General features: G+C 39.8%; 1 protein-coding gene across 1 annotated transcript in view; it reads left to right on the top strand.

Moving 5' to 3' along the window:
• The window catches only part of DNAH14 (dynein axonemal heavy chain 14), a 311,036-nt gene that overhangs the window by 231,273 nt on the left and 61,274 nt on the right, over window positions 1-18,489 (top strand). The window contains 4 exon segments of the mRNA XM_055117878.1: window positions 220-341; window positions 3,674-3,918; window positions 15,764-16,170; window positions 16,897-17,095. Coding sequence (XP_054973853.1) covers window positions 220-341; window positions 3,674-3,918; window positions 15,764-16,170; window positions 16,897-17,095 — 973 coding nt within the window.

The raw sequence follows: 18,489 nt of genomic DNA, 5'->3' as shown, positions 1-18,489 counted from the left end.
TGACATATTCCATATGGCAAATACAGTAACAATAACAGGTCTCATTCCCCTGACCCCGAAAAGAGCCTCCAATCATTGGGAAAAATGAGTAAGGAGAGGCTGCTAAAATCTCAGGGCTGGGACGAATGGAGACGTTACTGGTGCCCGCTCGAGTAAATCGATGAACAATGGGATGACAGTGATACAGTGATGTTTATTAGGTGTTTTTACTTTTTACAGAATCTCACCGAAACTATAGAGCCAAGGTTAAAGGAAATTTTGAAAAGGAATATATACAAGAATAAAGAACAATATTTTATGAAGATTGAAGATTCTGAGATTGAATACAATACCAGATTCAGGTAATATGTCTCTCAGTTAAATTAAGTTTAAAAATGTATTTGTTTATAAGACAAATCATATTGAAGTTTTTGTATAGAAACCTTTTTGTTTGTTTGTTTGTTTGTTTCAAATCACCATGAGATACAGAGTTACAAAGCTGTTCATGGTAGGGTTTTGGTCATACAATGTTCCAACACCCATCCCTCCACCAGTGTACATTTCCACCACCAATGTCCTCAGTTCCCTCCTGCTGTACCTTCTCCCAACCTGTCTATGGCAGGCACTTTCTCTCTCACTCACTCTCTCCTCCCCCCCTCTCTCCCTCTTTTTCTCTTTCCCTCTCTCTCTGCCCTTTCTCTCCCCTCTTTCTCTCTCGCTTTCTCTGTCTCTCCCTCTTTCTCTCTCTCCCCCTCTCTCTACCTCCATCCCCCTCCACCTTTTTTGGACACTATGTCTTATAATACAGATAATGAGAGGTTATCATGTTTGTCCTATTACCTATTTCTAACTATCTTTGTCATAGTGATCCCTTCTCATTCCCAACTGCCTTTGTTTAAGTCTTGATAAGCTTTAGCAGGGAAAATGATTTAAATTTGGAAGGAGTGGGAGAATTTGGTCAAATATTCAGAGATTCTCAAGGCTTCCTCTTTGCCCTGTGCTCAGGTATCACTCCAAATATTACTCAGAAAACTATATGAGGTGACAGCAATCAAATCCAAGGCTGGTCACATGCAAAGCCTTTACCCATGCACTATTCCTTTTGTTTTGTGTTTCCAGTAGCACTCACCAGCATATAACATACATTTTTATTCATCCAATGATTCCACATTGAAAATATTTTGCAAGCTGTGTCTGACGAAATATCTGGATTCTGAGAACAGAAGTTGTAGAGAGAGTGAGAAGCAGACAACTGGCCCCAGAGGAACCCATTTGATCTGCTTGCCTTATGTTTTCTTTCATCTAGGAAAACTTTTACTTCTTTAAAAGACAAAATTCATATTTGACACCTAAGTTGTAAAAGATCTGTTTTTTGTATAGGCAGATAAAAGCACTCTCCATATTCCAAGCAGTAATGGACTTCCAAGAAATCAGGTAGTGTTTCAGTAAAGAAAATTTCAGCACAGAAACTTCAGTTAAGTGAAGTTTCCACCAAAATGTAATCCCCAAGGCCGTGAGAGATTAGTATTGTTAGCCATGTGAATTCAGTCAGAATTCTGGATAAGCAAGGAATTAATAAAGGGAAGTAGAAGATGGTCTTTAACAGCGGAGCCTGGGCACTGGATTTCTTTATTGGATTCTGGCAGACACCTTATTAGGGGGTCCTGATGCCAGTGTGAGGCTCAATGAGTCCAGTTTCTTCATCCAGGCAACCAAATTCTCACTCCTCAGAACTCTCTTCCAGTCTCCTTCCTTGGATGAATAAAACATTTTCCAGATGTTCCTCAAAACCACATTTCCACAATTTAATAGGTAACACCAAAAGAAGGGACCCCATCAATTCTAAAAATACTAGATTCATCAATGTTAAAGAGGATCTTTTTTCCTTCAAGAACTTGAAATCCTTTTACTTAATAAACCTTTGGTAGAAAACAACACTCTATGGAAATACACTTTGGAAAAATGCCGTGTCAACCCATTCTTTCTTTCCCGCCCCCCACCTCCACTTCCCCAACCTATTCTTTCTTTTTCACTGTTAGGATTGATTCCTAACGGTTCCAGAGATGTCAGGGCAGCTGCTTGCGCCAGATGGTTTGAATTGCTTGTCTGAATTGTGTTTCGAGAGGCGTGGAAGGCCCTGTTGAAGAGCCTCATTCTTTCATTCTGTCACTATGTGACAGAACCTAGCTGTTTCTAAAATAGAACAGGGAATTGTCCCTGCTTTGCTGGGTTGTTGTAAAGCCTAGGCAATATCTACAATTGCCTCACTCCAAGCCACTACCCCAGTACTTGACATCTCTTAGTCTCCCGCCTTCCATCAGCCCCCTACTTTCTCTGCCCACAGTTAGCAGATAGAGTGGTTCTGCTTTAAAAGATATGTCTTGGGGCTGGAGAGATAGCACAGAGGGTAGGGCGTTTGCCTTGCATGTGACCGACCCGGGTTCAATTCCCAGCATCCCATATGACCTCCCTGAGCACCGCCAGGGATAATTCCTGAGTGCAGAGCCAGGAGTAACCCCTGAGCATTGCCAGGTGTGACCCAAAATAAATAAATAAATAAATAGGGAGATGGATAAATAAATAAATGATATGTCTTTTCCCTTATATCCCTCCATTAATTTCTTCATCAATCCCCCTAATATTTCATGACAGCATTTTACTTTGTACCTTATCCAAAATAATGCACACTGTATCTATGACACATCAGTAGTTGAAAGGGCAGTTAAAATAGAACAAAACAGTCAAAAACGACCTCCAAGTTGACAAAATTTATTTTATTATAGCTTAAATAATGTGGTTACAATGGTGTTTGCGATATTAACGTACAAAGTTACCACACTGCACTACCACCAATCTGCCAATACCCCTCTCAGCAATGTCCTCAAGCTATTCTGAGTCCACCTCTTCACTCCCTCCACCCACCCATCCTCCCACTGCTTAGTAACCTGAGTTTTGCAAGCCAAGGCCAAAGGTTTGTTAGCATTTGATACCCCCCTTCCCTTTTTTGTTTTACATCTATATACCACAGATGAGTGAGATCATGTAGCGTTTGTCCTTCTCCCTCTGGTTTATTTCCCATATTATGATGCCCTCCAGTTCCATCCAAGTTTCAGAAAACTACTTGATTTTTTTTTTGCTTTTTGCTTTTTGGGGTCACACCCAGCAATGTTCAGGGGTTACGTATGGGATCCTGTGAATCAAACCCCGGTCAGCACAGAGGCAAATGCCCTACCCTCTGTGCTATCTCTCTAGCCTTTGATTTCATTTTCTTAACAACTGGACAGTACTTTGTTGTATATGCATATATTATAACTTCTTTATCCATTTTTCTGTCATTAGACATTAGGGTTTTTCGCATATCCTGGCTATTGTACTAAGTGTTGCAATGAATATAAACTTCAATAGATTACTCAATACAAAGCATTTATAATAATCTAGTAGCATTCCTGCTATTTAGAATTTTTCTTCGCTCTGTCATTATGCTTAGACCAAAAATAGTATGAACCTAATTTATAGTTGGATTTTTTTCATCATAGTAAATGTATTCACATAGTACAGATTGAGAATTTACTTTTGAGTACAAGACTGAATAATGTTAAAAATTAACTTTGCTTATTTTCACAGGGGAAAAAGTCCCATATTAGTTTTCAATCCCCATATAATTTTAACAATCGGTAATTTTCTTATGTTTCAGGTTATATATATCTACAGAAATGGAAAATCCTGACTTTCCTCCATCAGTTTATAAAAGTGTTACTATTATCAACTATACCATAACATTCCAAGATTTGCAAAATCAATTATTATCCTCTGTATTGAATTATAGAGCTCCTCAATTAGAAAAACAACTTTTTCAGTTATGGAAGAAAATTTTCCTTAATGCTATTACTCTTGAAGGACTGGAAAGGAAAATACTAAATTTACTGCAGAATTCACTAGGTAAGTATTTAGTGGTATTAGGAAACCTTTTGCATACTTTTGTGAAGAAGAAAATTAAAAGTTATAAGGAGCATAGTATGACTGGTACCAAAAAGACCAGGCCTCCATTTCTCAGGTTACTGATTAACATGGGTGAATCATCCAATTTCTAAAATTAAAACATCACATGAACGTTTATGTTCCTTGGGTCCTACCTCTGCTTCAGCTCATTATTTTATAGCACATTTGCCAGCATATAATCAGTTACAAGTTATAAAAAAATAAATCACATGGAGTCTGATTAGTTCCCTCCGTTACATTATACATTTACTTCAAGTAACTGCTCTGTGCCTTATATTTCAAATTATATTTTTCTTTCGGGGGGGTGTCCACACCCACCTGTGCTCAGTGTTTACTCTTGACTATGATCAGGGATCACTCCTAGTGAGCTGGGGGGCCATATGGGATGGAAGGGATTGTATCCAGTTGGACATGTGCAAGCCAAGTGCCTTACTCATCGTACTATCTCTTGGGCCCTCAAGTTAGATTATTGAGACAAAATTGTTAGGTTTGGGGGTTCATAGCAATAGATAGAACAGCAGGTAGGGCCTTTGCCTATCACTGACATCCCATATGGTCCTCCAAGCATCCACCAAGAGCAATTTCTGAGTGCAAAGCCAGGGTAACCCCTGAGCATCACTGTGTATGACCGAAAGAGCAAAAAAAAGTAAATTAGAAAAAGACCACTGTTGACATAAGTTCATGAAGCTAAAAATCACACAAACTAAAAAAACAAGAAAACTGAACAATGTAAATTCTAAACAAATATAAGCTGCTGAAGCACACAGGTATATCTATTGGCTGCTAACTCTAAAAAGTGATAAAATACTGTTTAGTAGTGGATTGCCTTCCTGTTTTACACTGAGATACACTAATACATAATTAAGGATATATATACATGTAAATATGTGTATGTGTATACATATATCAGAATCATCTTTGGAATTCACTGCTTTTCTATTTTGTCTTTTTTCATTTTTATATATTTTTCAGTTTATTATGTAAAGACTCTTAAAGTCCTTTTACATATTTTCATTGAAATACATTGATGTGTGAAGTTACATTAGTTTCAGGATACAACTGAAATACATTTGGGTGTATATTGCAAAATGATCACCAATTCAAAATAAACATCATAAAGATGTTAAATGTGAGCTGGGGAGATTGTTCAGAGCAGCGAAACATACTTTCATGTATGCCAGAGACCTAAGTTCAATTCCCAGAACCACATGTTTCCCCAAGGACTGCCAGGAGGGACCTCCAAACACCAACTCTGAATTAAACCCTAAGAAACACCTGGTTAAAACCCAACTTCCCTTTCCTCTCAAAAATTAAGGATAGTAACTGGACACAGGAAAATTGAATGTGTGTGGGATTTTAAACAAAGAAAAAATTGAACTAAATGGAGATCGTAGACCTAAAGAATGTGGTAACCAAAATAGAAAATAAACTAGGGAGCAAGTTTAATCATACACATGACAGAATTAGTGAACTTGAAGACAAGTCATGTAACCTTATTCAGAGAAGCAAAGAGGAACAAAATAGTAGTAAAAAGCAAAAAAAGAAGGTGCATCGTCAAGTTAAGCAATGTGAGAGAGGAGAAGGAGAAGGAGAAATTAGGAGGAGGAGAAAGAAGAGGAAAAGGAGGAAGAAGAAGGATGAGGAGGGAGGGGGAGGACAAGAGGGAGGAAGAGGATGTTGAGAAGGAGGATACAGTTAAGGCATCTGCCTTGCATCAATCCTCAGCACCATGTATGGTCCCACGAGCACCCCATCAAGTGGTCCCTAAACACAGAGCCAGGAGTAAGCTCTGAACACCTCAAGGTGTGACCTAAAAGTGAAACAGAACACAATAGAGTAGGAAACAATGCTGAGACACGATCAATAGAACCGGGAACTGAGAAGGCAGTGGGAAGGCAGAAGGATCCATGGGAAAATGGGATGGCGTAGGGGGATTTTAAAACACTGATGGAGAGATGAGATCCGGAGCAGCCATGCACGAAACGGCCCCTCTGCTCCTTAAAGACTATGATCTGGGAGGTCTACTAACCCATTTTGGCACCCAGTGGCTTCCTATAGAAATGCATCTAGACTGTGAACTGAGCTAAAATATCAGAAATCAAAAACCGAGCTCATATAATCTTCATTCTCAGCAATGGAAAACAAATTATCAAATGATGCCTTTTCAGCAGGTTTGATTGTTTGGGGAAAATTCCAAATAATAATAGTGAGTTTTCTGTTTAAATATTGAATGTACTCAAAGTATAGAGAGAATAAAGTGAAGATCATTAGCCACTCAGGTGGGGGGGTGTGGGAGGGCAGTATATTGGGGTTCTTGGCGGTGTAACATGTGCACTGGTGAAGGGATGGGGGTTTGATCATTATATGACTGAGACTTAAACCTGAAAGCTTTGTAACTTTTTTCACGGTGATTCAATAAAATAAAAATTTTTAAAAATAATAATAAAACACTGATGGATGGATTGATATTCTATTCTGCAACTATAAAAGAGTGACTTCATTACCATTGTAAACTATGAAACCTTAATTTTAAAAAAATAATAGCTTTTTAAAAATCTTCCAGTAGAAGGAACAAGAAGTACACAGTGTACTGGTGTGCACAGAGAAGACCAAACATAGTCTCCCGATCTCTATCAGGGCTGAAGGGAAAATTTTCTCTACTGAAATCAGTGAGCAAAGACTAGAGGAGGCAACTGCTTCTTTAAATTCACAGAAAGTAATACAATACCTCAATGGACATGAAAAATCAAAGACATGTGACACCACCAAAGAAAAACAATAATATTTCAATAACTGTCACCCTCCAACACAAAAAAATGGAGGTCTGCAGTCTGCCCAGTTAGAATTCAAAGTAAGAATGGTAGAATGATAGCATCCTCTGGGTATACACTGTCCCTTATTTCATTCCCCCGTTAACAACGAAAATTTGTCACTGAGCCACAAAAGTGCCCTTTGGGAGCACCACTCACCAAAGAAGTTGGGGAGAGCTCACTATGACCCGTGCACTGAGTCACTGACAGACCTCTGTGTGTGCCGTGGAAGCAAGAACTCCTGAGAACTGCGCCATCCCTTCCTGGGCACAGTCTGGAAGCAACTTGAGCTCAAGATTAACAGAACCTTTGTTTCCTAAGGGTGAGTTCGAACACTCCATTGAGAGGAGGTAATCCTAGTCTGGACACATTGGATTGTGGAAGATGAACTTCAAGAGTGTCATTCCTCTCTACAAATGGCCCCTTGCAGAGCTAGTGGGCATTGTCAATCACTCCCAATCAATAGGTCAATCCAATCAATGGATCAAAAGAATAGTTAACCTCTCGCTACTTCTATACAATATAGAAGTACTCAAGAGAAGCAGTGACCAAGCTACAAAGACAGCCCATGGAATGGGAAAAACTATTCGCCCAATACTCATCTGATAAGGGGTTAATATCAAAGATACATCAGGCACTAGTAAAACTTTACAAGAAAAACACACTCAACTCCATCAAAAAATAAGGAAAAGAAATGAACAGAAACTTCCTCAAAAAAGAAATTCAAATGGCCAAAAGCCACATGGAAAAATGCTCTAAATCACTAATCATAAGAAAGATGCAAATCAAAACAAAAATGATATATCCTCTCATGCCACAGAGACTGGCACACATTCAAATTAATAAAAACAATCAGTGCCTGCACAGATGCACAGATGCAGGGAGAAAAGGACCCTCATATATTGCTCCTGGAAGTGCCGACTGGTCCAGCCTTTTTGAAAAACAATATGGCATTCCTAAAAAAAAAGACAACTAGAAATCAAGCTCCCATTTGACCCAGCATTTGACCCAGCAATATCACTTCTGGGAATATACCCTAGTAGGGGTCCAAAAACACACAGCAGAAACACCAGCTGCACTTCTATGTGATTGCAGCACTATTCAGAATAGCCAGAACCTGGAAACAATCTGAGTACCCCAGAACAGGTAAATGGATAAAGAAACCATGGTACATCTATGAATGAAATGCTACACAGCTGTTAGGAAAAATGAGGTCATAAAATTTGCCTATAAAATGATGAACTTGGAGAGCATCATGCTGAGTGAAATGAGTCAAAAGAAGAGGGGCAGGTATAGAATGACTGCATTTATTTGTGGAACATAAAAAAAATGCATGAAACTAATATCCAAGTCCAGGGAAAACGAGCCAGGAGGATTGGTCAATGACTGGAAATTGCCACTAGTGTGTGGGGGATGCAGGGTAGTTAAGATAGAAAAGGGTCCATTTTGACAATATTAGTTGGAAATGGGGCTGGAGCGATAGCACAGCAGCAGGGTGTTTGCCTTGCATGCGGCTGACCTAGGTTCAATTCCTCCACCCCTCTCAGAGAGCCCGGCAAGCTACCGAGAGTATCTCTCCCACACTGCAGAGCCTGGCAAGCTAGGATTCTGGTGCTGGGAAATTACACTGGCAAAGAGATGGGTGTTGGAACATTGTATGACTGAAACCCAATCATAAACAGCTTTGTAATGCTCTATCTCATGGTGATTCAATAAAAAATATTTCAGTAAGACCATTCTTACAGAGCTGACTCCTGACTCAGGAATCACTTCTGGTGGTGCTCTAACTCTCGTCGGCCTCATGCAAGACAAATGCCCCACCTGCTGTACTATCACTCTGGCCTCTTGCTTTTTGTGTGTGTGTGACAAGATTTTTATTTTTTATATACACTTGTGGACTGGAGCAATAGCATAGCGGATAGGGCATTTGCCTTGCACACAGCCAACCCAGGTTCGATTCCTCTGTCCCTCTCTTGGAGAGCCCGGCAAGCTACCGAGAGTATCCCACCCAGTTGGCAGAGCCTGGCAAGCTACCCATGGCATATTAGATATGCCAAAAACAGTAACAACAAGTCTCACAATGGAGACGTTACTGGTGCCCGCTCAAGCAAATTGATGAACAATGGGAAGACAGTGCTACAGTGCTTAAAAGGGAAAAGGATACAAACCAACTATAATGTTGGACTTTAAAAAAAAAAAAAAGCGGTGACCAGCTAGGATAATTCACCCCTAGCCAGCCCTGCCTAACTAAATTAAAAGTTCTGTGATGGGTGAGGGAGGAGGTTCAGAAAGAGAAGAGGAAGAACATCAGAGGGAATTAAGAAGACTGAGTTCTACTGACTCATCCTGGATTCCAGCAGAAAAACCTTCCTTGGGGATCCCCTTAGCGGGCCCTTAGGCACCAAACCCACTTCTTCCCGCATTCTGATGCCGGCTCCCTGAGCCCATTCCCCAAGGCAGCAACACAAGCTTGGGAAGACACGGGCTCTGCTCACCTACGGGCCAATAGCCGGGGTCTGTGGGCAAAAAGAAACCACAACCTGGAGTTATAGCGCCACTTTGGGAAGACAAAACGGTGGTTACTGCAAGACTGCTGCAATCCTGAAAACTACCCCATAAAATTTGCGAACTCTACCACTAGAGGGCGCAAGAAGCATAGTTCATATAACTATCCAAGTTAAAGCTTCAGAATATAAGCGCTTCAGAATATAAGAATATATGCCCATCATCACCTTGAAGGCACTTAGGAAAGACTGGAAGAAGTGAGTGTATGCTACCACGAATGTGAAAATAATAACAAAACAGAATGAATCGAGGAAACGCAGCTTCACCGAAAGTCACAGTAATTTTTCAGTTAACTGAACCCAATCCAGGGACTTGCAGTTCACTCTAAATAGAATTCAAGACAACTGTTTCAGGGAAGCTCAAGAGTTACAAGAAACCTAGAAAGGCAGTAAAACAAGATCACAAAGGCAATACATTGCCAAATAAGAAATTTAACAAAGATACAAAGCATTTTTTAAAAGAAATAGATGGGGCTGGAGAGAAAAATGCAGCAGGTAGGGCGTTTGCCTTACATACAGTGAGGGTTCAATCCCCCATATCCCATGTGGGCAATGAAGATTTCAATGCACTGCCAGGAGTGATTCCTGAGTGCAGAGCCAGGAGTAACCCCTGAGCATCACCAGGTGAGACCCCCCAAAAAATAATAAAATAAAATAAAAAGCATGCTCCACCGCATGAGAGATAGTATAGGGATTTAGACATTTGCTTGCAAAATGATCTTCTCCAAAATACACTGCTTAAAAAACTTCCCAGGGTGTTACTTTGGATAAGAACTGAGTACTAAAAGGAAGTAAAGTAAAACACATGATATCCTTTCAATAACCGTATTGCAAACTATAGTGCCTAAAAGGAGGAGAGAGAGAGACAGACAGACAGACAGACAGAAAGACAGAAAGACAGACAGACAGAGAGAGAGACAGAGAGAAGAGAGGAAGAGTACCTTCCATAGAAACAGGCTGGGGGCCCTGGGGTAGGTGGGGATGAGGGGCTTCTGCAGGAGGGAAACTGGTGGGGAAATTGTAAACTGGTGAAGGCATGAGTGTTGAAACATATGACTTAAACTCAATCATGAAAAATTTATAACTATCTCACAGTGATTCCATTTTAAATAAATACATGCTTTTATTAAATATACATACATACAAATATGGGCTGGAGCACAGCAGAGAGAGAGAGAGAGAGAATTTGCCTTGGGCATTTGCCTTGCACACAACTGACCTGGGTTCGATTGCTCCATCCCCCTCGGAGAACCTGGCAGACTACCTAGAGTATCCCACTTGTACGGCAGAGCCTGGCAAGCTACCTGTGGCGTATTTGATATGCCATACATATATAAAGGGACATCTGCCAGAGGCAAGCAGCAAGCAGAAGGCTTTGGTGGCAATGAAGACTTCAATAATACAGAGACAACATCACAGCAAGCTTAAGAGAAGCAAATAAGGGTGTTAGGAACCACATGGTCATCAAGGAGAACAGTTGGTGCACATAAGGAACTTCTGAGAAACAGAAAACCAGGGAACCGGTTAGAAGACCTGCAGTGTTACACAAGGGGGCAGAGAGGGGCCAGTCCACAAAGGCTGAGAAGAAATATGTTCCATGAACACTTCTGTGTCACCAACACGAAGCTAAAGAATGTTCTGGATTTCTTCCTCATACCAATCAAAATCAGTTACAGATTACAAAATCAGTTACAAAATACAGATCTCATCAGTATTTTATATACCACAGATAAGTGAGATCATTCTGTATTTGTCTTTTTCTGACTTTCCTCAACATAATATCTTCCAGTTATAATGAGGTTGTAGTAAATTGCCTAATTTCCTCTTTCCTTGTAGTTGCATTATGTACATATACATATATATCTATATCATTGTGTATATATATATCACATCTTCATAATCCATTCATCTGTCATGGGACAGCTAGGTTGATTCCATATCTCTGCTATTGTACTAAGTGCAGCAATGAATAAGGGTGTGCATATGTCCTTTTGAAAGAGTGTCCCTATGTTCAAGGCATAGATGTCCGAAATTGGAATTGCTGGGTCATTTGTAGTTCAATTCAAAGTTTACTGAGAGCTCTTCATACTGTTTTCCACAAGGATTCTCCCAGACAGCATTCCCACCGGCAGTGGATGAGAGTTCTTTTCACCACATCTCCACCGACATAGATAGGTTCCTACTATTTTTGATATGTGCCATTCTCATTGGTGTGAGATAACTCATTATCTTGATTTGGATTTCTCTGATGGTAAGTGATGCTGGACATTTTTTTCATGTGCCTTCTGGCCATCCACTGTCTCTGAGAAGTGTCTATTCATTGCTCCTACTTAGTTTTGATAGTTTTTAAAATTTTTTTGCTTGATCTTTGTGAGTACTTTTATATCTTGAATATCAAACCTCTTTTGATATCTGATATGTTGAATGCAAATATAATTTCCCATTCAGTTAGCTATCTTTTAGTTTTTATCTCACATTTCTTTTGTCATGCAGAAGCACTTTAATTTTATGTAACCCTATTTGCTTTATTTTTAAATTTTAGTTGCCTTTGTCAGTGGTATATCATTGAAGATGTCTTTGGGGTCCAAATTACAAAGCATTCTGTGTATATTTTCTTCAATATAATTTATAGTTTCTGTTTAGATCTCAAGGTCTTCGATCCAGTTTGAAGTGATTTTTGTGTAAGGTGTAAGATACAAATCCAGCTTTAATTTCTTACACATAGTTATTCAGTTTTCTAACACCGTTTGTTCAAGAGGCTATCTTTAGCCATCGGGTGACTCAGTCAAACTTCTTTTTGTTTTTTATTTAATTTTATTGAATCACCGTGAGATAGTTACAAGCTTTCATGTTTGGGTTACAATCTCACAATGATCAAACACCCATCCCTCCACCAGTGCACATTCCCCACCACCAATATCCTGGGTATACCCCCCCTTTCCCACCCTCCCCCTGCCTCTATGGCAGACAATATTCCCCATACACTCTCTCTCTATTTTGGGCATTATAGCTTGAGATAACACAAACACTGAGAGGTCATCATGCTTGGTCTATTATCTACTTTTGGCATGCATCTCCCAAAAATTTGAAAAAGACAAATACAGAATGATCTCACTTATCTGTGGTATGTAAAATACTGATGAGGAAATGTATTTTAGTAAAGGAGGGATGTCTATATCACCCTTGACACTAGTGTTTAGAGAGGAGAGGGATAGAGAAGGAGATAAATCAAAAGGTGGGGGAAGAAGAAGAGAAGAAGTAGTAATGGGTAAACAGGGCACAGGGCTTCGATTTATACTGGTGATATGGTTGAGCAGTATAGCCGCACACCAAAACACAAAGGAAAGATTGTGAAGTAATTAGAATTACAATTGCCAATTCACACACCAACACCACAAACAATAACATGAGATCTAAGTTGCAACCACTGGAACTTTGTCATGTGCCTGTCAAGTTGACAGGCAGACTATGGGGCAGGGGTTGTGGGTGGAGAGGAAATATGGGAACACTGGTGGAGGGAAGTTGACACTGGTGGTGGGATTGGTGTTGAAATACTATATGCCTAAAACTCAACTATCAATAACTTTGTAAGTCACAGTTCTTTAATTAAATAAAAAAATTTGAAGCTTAAAGAAAAATCAGTTACAGATCTACAGCAATTACTAAAGTGAAAAAACACAGTAATGTTTTCTTTTCTTTTTAATAAGAATTTTATTTTATTGAATCACCATGTGGAAAATTACAACACTTTCAGGCTAAAGTCTCAGTTATACAATGCTGAAACAACCATCCCTTCACCAGTGCCCATATCCCACCACCAAAAAAAAAAAAAAAAAAAACACAGTACACATCCCATCCCGGCACCACCGCCCCCCCCCTCCGCCTTGTAACTGATAAGTTTCACTTTACTTTCTGTTTACTTTGATTACATTCAATATTTCAACACAAACCTCACTGTTATTGTTAGGAGCACCCCACTAGAGTCAGACCTGTTGTGAAGAGAAATGAGGTCGCACAGCCGCAGTAGCGGCCCCGTGGTTTTGGATTTCTGTACTTTAACAACTAAGTCCAGGGAGATTTCTTCCAGATATTGGATCATTGCAAGCTTGTAAACCCCATCTGTGGTTGTCATAATATGGCGTCCCCACGCCCTTCATCCCCGGGAAGGAGGAGGCGAGAGAGAGAAATACCTTTCCCTTCCTGGGTGGGCGTGGGGCCACGGCTTAGTTCTCAGGCTGGAGACTTTCTGCAAGGAGCTGCCCATGCCGAAAGTAGTTTAGCTGGGTCTGGATTCACGCTCGTGCAGCTGCAGAGAGGCCGCACACATGTGCGGCCCCCGGGATCACATCTTGGAGGCAGGAAGGGCCGGTGCCTCCCACCTTCCCAAGAGCACCCTCTCGTCCTTTTGCTACAGTTTTTGTTGCAAATCCCATTTGTGGTCGTCATAATATGGCGGTCACCACGCCCTTCATCCCCGGAAAGGGAGAGGCGAGAGAGAGAAATACCTTTCCCCTCCTGGGCGGGCACGGGGCCGAGGCTTAGTTCTCAGGCTGGAGACATTCTGCAAAGAGCTGCCCATGCTGAAAGTAGTTTAACTGGGTCTGGATTCACGCTCGTGCAGCTGCGGAGAGGCCGCACACACGTGCGGCCCCCGGGATCACCCACAATAATGTTTTTGTGAAGATAGATGGAAGAAAATTTTTATAAGATGCCTAAACTTAATACCAAGAGAAAAGCTGATTCTTTTAATAAAGAAAAGACTAACCGTTAGCAAACGTGAAAAGACCTATGCCCGACAACAGGGCTTTAGTTATACTGGTGATAGGGGTGAGTGGGATAGCCATAAACCCCAAACAACACCGAAAACATGAGATCTAAGCTGCGACCACTGAAACTTTGTGAAGTGCCTGTCAAATTGACTGGCTGGGCATGAGTGGGGATGAGGGTAGGGCGGGATTATAGAAACACCGGTGGAGGGAAGCTGACACTGGTGGTGGGATTGGTGTTGAAATATTATGTGCCTGAAATTCAACTATCAATAACTTTATAAATCACAGTTCTTTACAGCGGTTGGGCATTCGCCTTTCACGCGGCCGACCCGAGTTCGATTCCTCCACCCCTCTCGGAGAGCCCGGCAAGCTACCGAGAGTATCTAGCCCGCGCGGCAGAGCCTGGCAAGCTACCTGTGCGTATTGGATATGCAAAAAAAAAAAAAACAGTAACAATAAGTCTTTCAATGAGAGACGTTACTGGTGCCCGCTCGAACAAATCGATGAGCAACGGGATGACAGTAATAACAATTATTTTAAAAAAAAAAGACCTATGCCTGAGGCTGGAGCGATAACAAAACGGATAGGGCATTTGCTTTGCACGTGGCCAACCCCAGGTTCCATTCCCAGCATCCCATATGGTCCCCTAAGTACCACCAGGAGTAATTCCTGAGCACAAAGCCAGGAGTAACCCCTGTGCATCGCCAGGTGTGACTCAAAAACCAAAAAAAAAAAAAGAAAAGTAACAGCCTTGTAGAGCACAGTCTCTTTTTTAAAAAAATAAAAGAAAGAAAAAAGAAAAAGAAAATTGAAATATATTTTTAAAAGATCAAAATAAAAATTATTTCTATTTTTTAAAAACTTTTAATAACCTAAAAAATACTCATGGAAAGTTAACTGTCTTTTCTGGAACAGTGATTTTCAGAAAGTGAGCTGCAATCTGTTAGTGAAAAGAAAAATCAATTTTATTGGTCATGATTTACTTAAAGTGGAATATAGTACAAAAGATATGTCACATGAAAAAATACACTATAAAAATATAGTACAAAAGATGCGTCTCTACTATAGTATGAAATATATTACAAAAATATTGTACTAAATACTGTACTAAAATATTGTACTAAAATATAGTACAAAAGATGTCTCACATAAAAAATGATATATTTATTTCTTCTACAAATTTTATTTTTATGTTCTTTGTGTATGACTTATTATGATAGAACGGTTACTTGTGCACCTGTAATAATAAAAAATCCACAAACCACTAAATTAATATTTTTTAAATTAGCATACATGTGTGCTACTAATCAAATTGATTGATATTATGGCTTATATTCATTTAAGACCCTGTCTCCAAAATAAAACTACCACAATCATTGGTTAAAAACTCAGTGTAGGGGCTGGAGCAATAGCACAGCGGGTAGGGCGTTTGCCTTGCACGTGGCCACCCCGGGTTCGATTCCCAGCATCCCATATGGAATCACCTCGCCAGGGGTGATTCCCGAGTGCAGAGCCAGGAGTAACCCCTGTGCATTGCCAGGTGTGACCCAAAAAGAAAAAAAAGAAAAGAAACTCATTGTAGAATGAGGAAAAAGCAATTTGATGTACAAATACTACTTATTTCAACTCACTTTGTCTTTAGGGCATATCCTGGATGATGAGAACATTATTGAAGTCTTAAAAAGCTCTAACACAAGTTCAAATGAAATTTTAAAGGACATGGAAGCAACAGAAATCGAAGAACGTGAAATTCAAGACGCACGAGAAAGCTATCTCCCCCTTGCTACCCGAGGCTCCCTGCTCTACTTTCTAGTGACTAATCTTACCCAGCTCAACAACATGTACCAGTTCTCCTTGGACTGGTTTCGCCAAGTTTTTGGTTCATCCATCATTAACAAAGAGCAAGAAAATTACTTCATAAGAAAGAAATTAACTTGGAGAAGAGTAAGCTCAAATGCCGGAAAATCTTCTTATGTAGCAAATAAAGAGACTCTCTTAAAGAATTATCTTAAAACTTCAATTGATCTATTGACAAGAAATGTTCTTAAGGTAAGACATTCTTCTTTTTTATTTAATAATAAAAAAACATGATTTACAAAGTTATTTCTAGCTGTGTTTTAGGCACACGAAGTTCCAGCACCAATCCCATCACCCGTGTCTTCCCTCCATCAGGTTCCCAGGTTCCCTCCCACCTATCCATCCCCAGTCTTTCACCTTGACAAGGAAGATTTTCAGTTTGGTTGTTGACATTTAGATCCTTTGTTCTCAGTGTTGTTGACTCTGAGGTTTGGATATTTAGCTGTATGACTCCTTTCCACCACCGGTATACTCAGTTTCCTCTTGAGGCTCTGCTTCCTATTGCTTCTCATCTATCTCTTCATCTTCCCCTAAATTTACTTTCCTTCTCTGCCCTTTTCCTCCCTATACTCTAAGGCCAAGAGTAATTTAAGCTTTCCCTTTGTACCATCCATGTTTCAGTCAATTGCATGATTCCATCTATCCTTACAGATACATAGTATTCCATTGTGTGTGCATAGCACATCTTCATGATCCACTTACCTTTCATTGGACACGTTGATTCCATATCCTAGCTATTGTACTAAGCGCTGCAAAGAACATTGGTGTGCAAATGTCTTTTTGAATGAATGTTTTTGTGCTCTGATGGTAGATACCCAGAAGTGGAATTGCTGGGTTAAAATGAGACAATCTTTGATGCAAATTTTGTGTGAATACTTAATCTACCTGGTTAGTCTAACAGTTCTATTTCCCTCCTAGGTGGTCTCTTTAGCACTATTTAATCAACATAAACTTTGTTTCTCTTTTCAATTTTGCATTACAATCATGCAAAATAATGCTAATGGAAATATAGTGCAGGATGATACCAAATCCCTTACAGATGAAGAATGGAACACCTTCCTTTATTCTGGCACAGTGATAAATAGTACAGATGCAGTTCTCCAGTATGAACTTGATAGTAAGTATGATTATTGCTTCAAAGAAAAATAATAGGTACCAGAGAGATAGTACAGGGGTTAAGTCACTTGTCTTACTTACCTGACACATTTTGATGCCTGGTCCACATATGGTCCCCCTAAACCCACCAAGAGTGATCCCAGAGAACATAGCTAGGAGTAGCCCCTGAATACTGCCAAAAACCAAAAGAAAAAAAACAGTGCCCTGAAAACTGTTAAGAGCTCACTAAGATGCACCAACTCCATGATCTCACATTTTTCTACATTAATATAAATTTAACAGGCTTAGTTTAATTACATTAAAGGAACTTGAGATCAAGTATAATGCCAAACTCATTATTATTATATGCCTACAATGCTGGTGATGTAATCTACCTCAGTTATTTTTAATAAATTGTTACATAAGTAGCAATTATTATAGCAATTGTAATCCTAATCTACAAAGCAGAATACCTTAGTCAAAAGATATAGGCACTCTCACACGTACACATATATAAACATTAATTAAATACCATCAGGAGTTCACCTCTACCCAACCCCCATAACAGTTGTCCTCACTTCATCATAAAAATGCTTTGGAAATTAGAGCCCCCCCACATCAGGCTAATTCACTTAAACACTGGACATCTCTGGGCTGTACATTTTTCAGTACATTTATTTTTCATTTTTGGTAGGATTTCCGTAGCATAGAATTTACCATTTTAACCACTTTTTTAAATTTTTCACCACTATCATGTAAGTTCTGTAGACCACTTCTTAGGCTCTGCTGCCTTTAGACACTTTCAATCATTTTTTAGTGTGACATCAGAGGTGTGAAGTATAACCACATTGTGGTGTGATGGCCATCTTTTAAGCCCCAGAAAAAAAACAATGATGGATAGTCTGAGATTTCAGGGAGAGGAAAAAGCAGTGATTCAGAGCTGCGTTTGTCAAGAGTTTGGAAGCTATTATCTAAGACAAAAAATGAGAATAAAATCATGAGAGAATTGCTATGGAAGATACCAGATATTTGAAGTATTGTGCTTTATTTTAGACATTTGGCAAATAACTATTGAATTCACATATGTTCTTAATACATAAATTAAGATTCCTTTGCATGCCAAAAAATTATAATGATATTGATAGTTTAAACAAAGAAAATCAAATTTTTAGGATTCTGGTGGGCTGGAGCGATAGCACAGTGGTTGGGTGTTCACCTTTCATGCGGCCGACCCGAGTTTGATTCCTCCGCCCCTCTCGGAGAGCCTGGCAAGCTACCGAGAGTATCGAGCCAGCATGGCAGAGCCTGGCAAGCTACCCGTGTGTATTGGATATGCCAAAAACAGTAACGATAAGTTTCACAACGAGAGACGTTACTGGTGCCCGCTTGAACAAATCGATGAGCAACGGGATGACA

The sequence above is a fragment of the Sorex araneus genome, chromosome 9 (genome assembly GCF_027595985.1).
Source record: "Sorex araneus isolate mSorAra2 chromosome 9, mSorAra2.pri, whole genome shotgun sequence".
Taxonomy (NCBI): domain Eukaryota; kingdom Metazoa; phylum Chordata; class Mammalia; order Eulipotyphla; family Soricidae; genus Sorex; species Sorex araneus.
The sequence above is the reverse complement of the archived record's forward strand: the minus strand, read 5'-3'. Positions and strand labels throughout refer to the sequence as shown.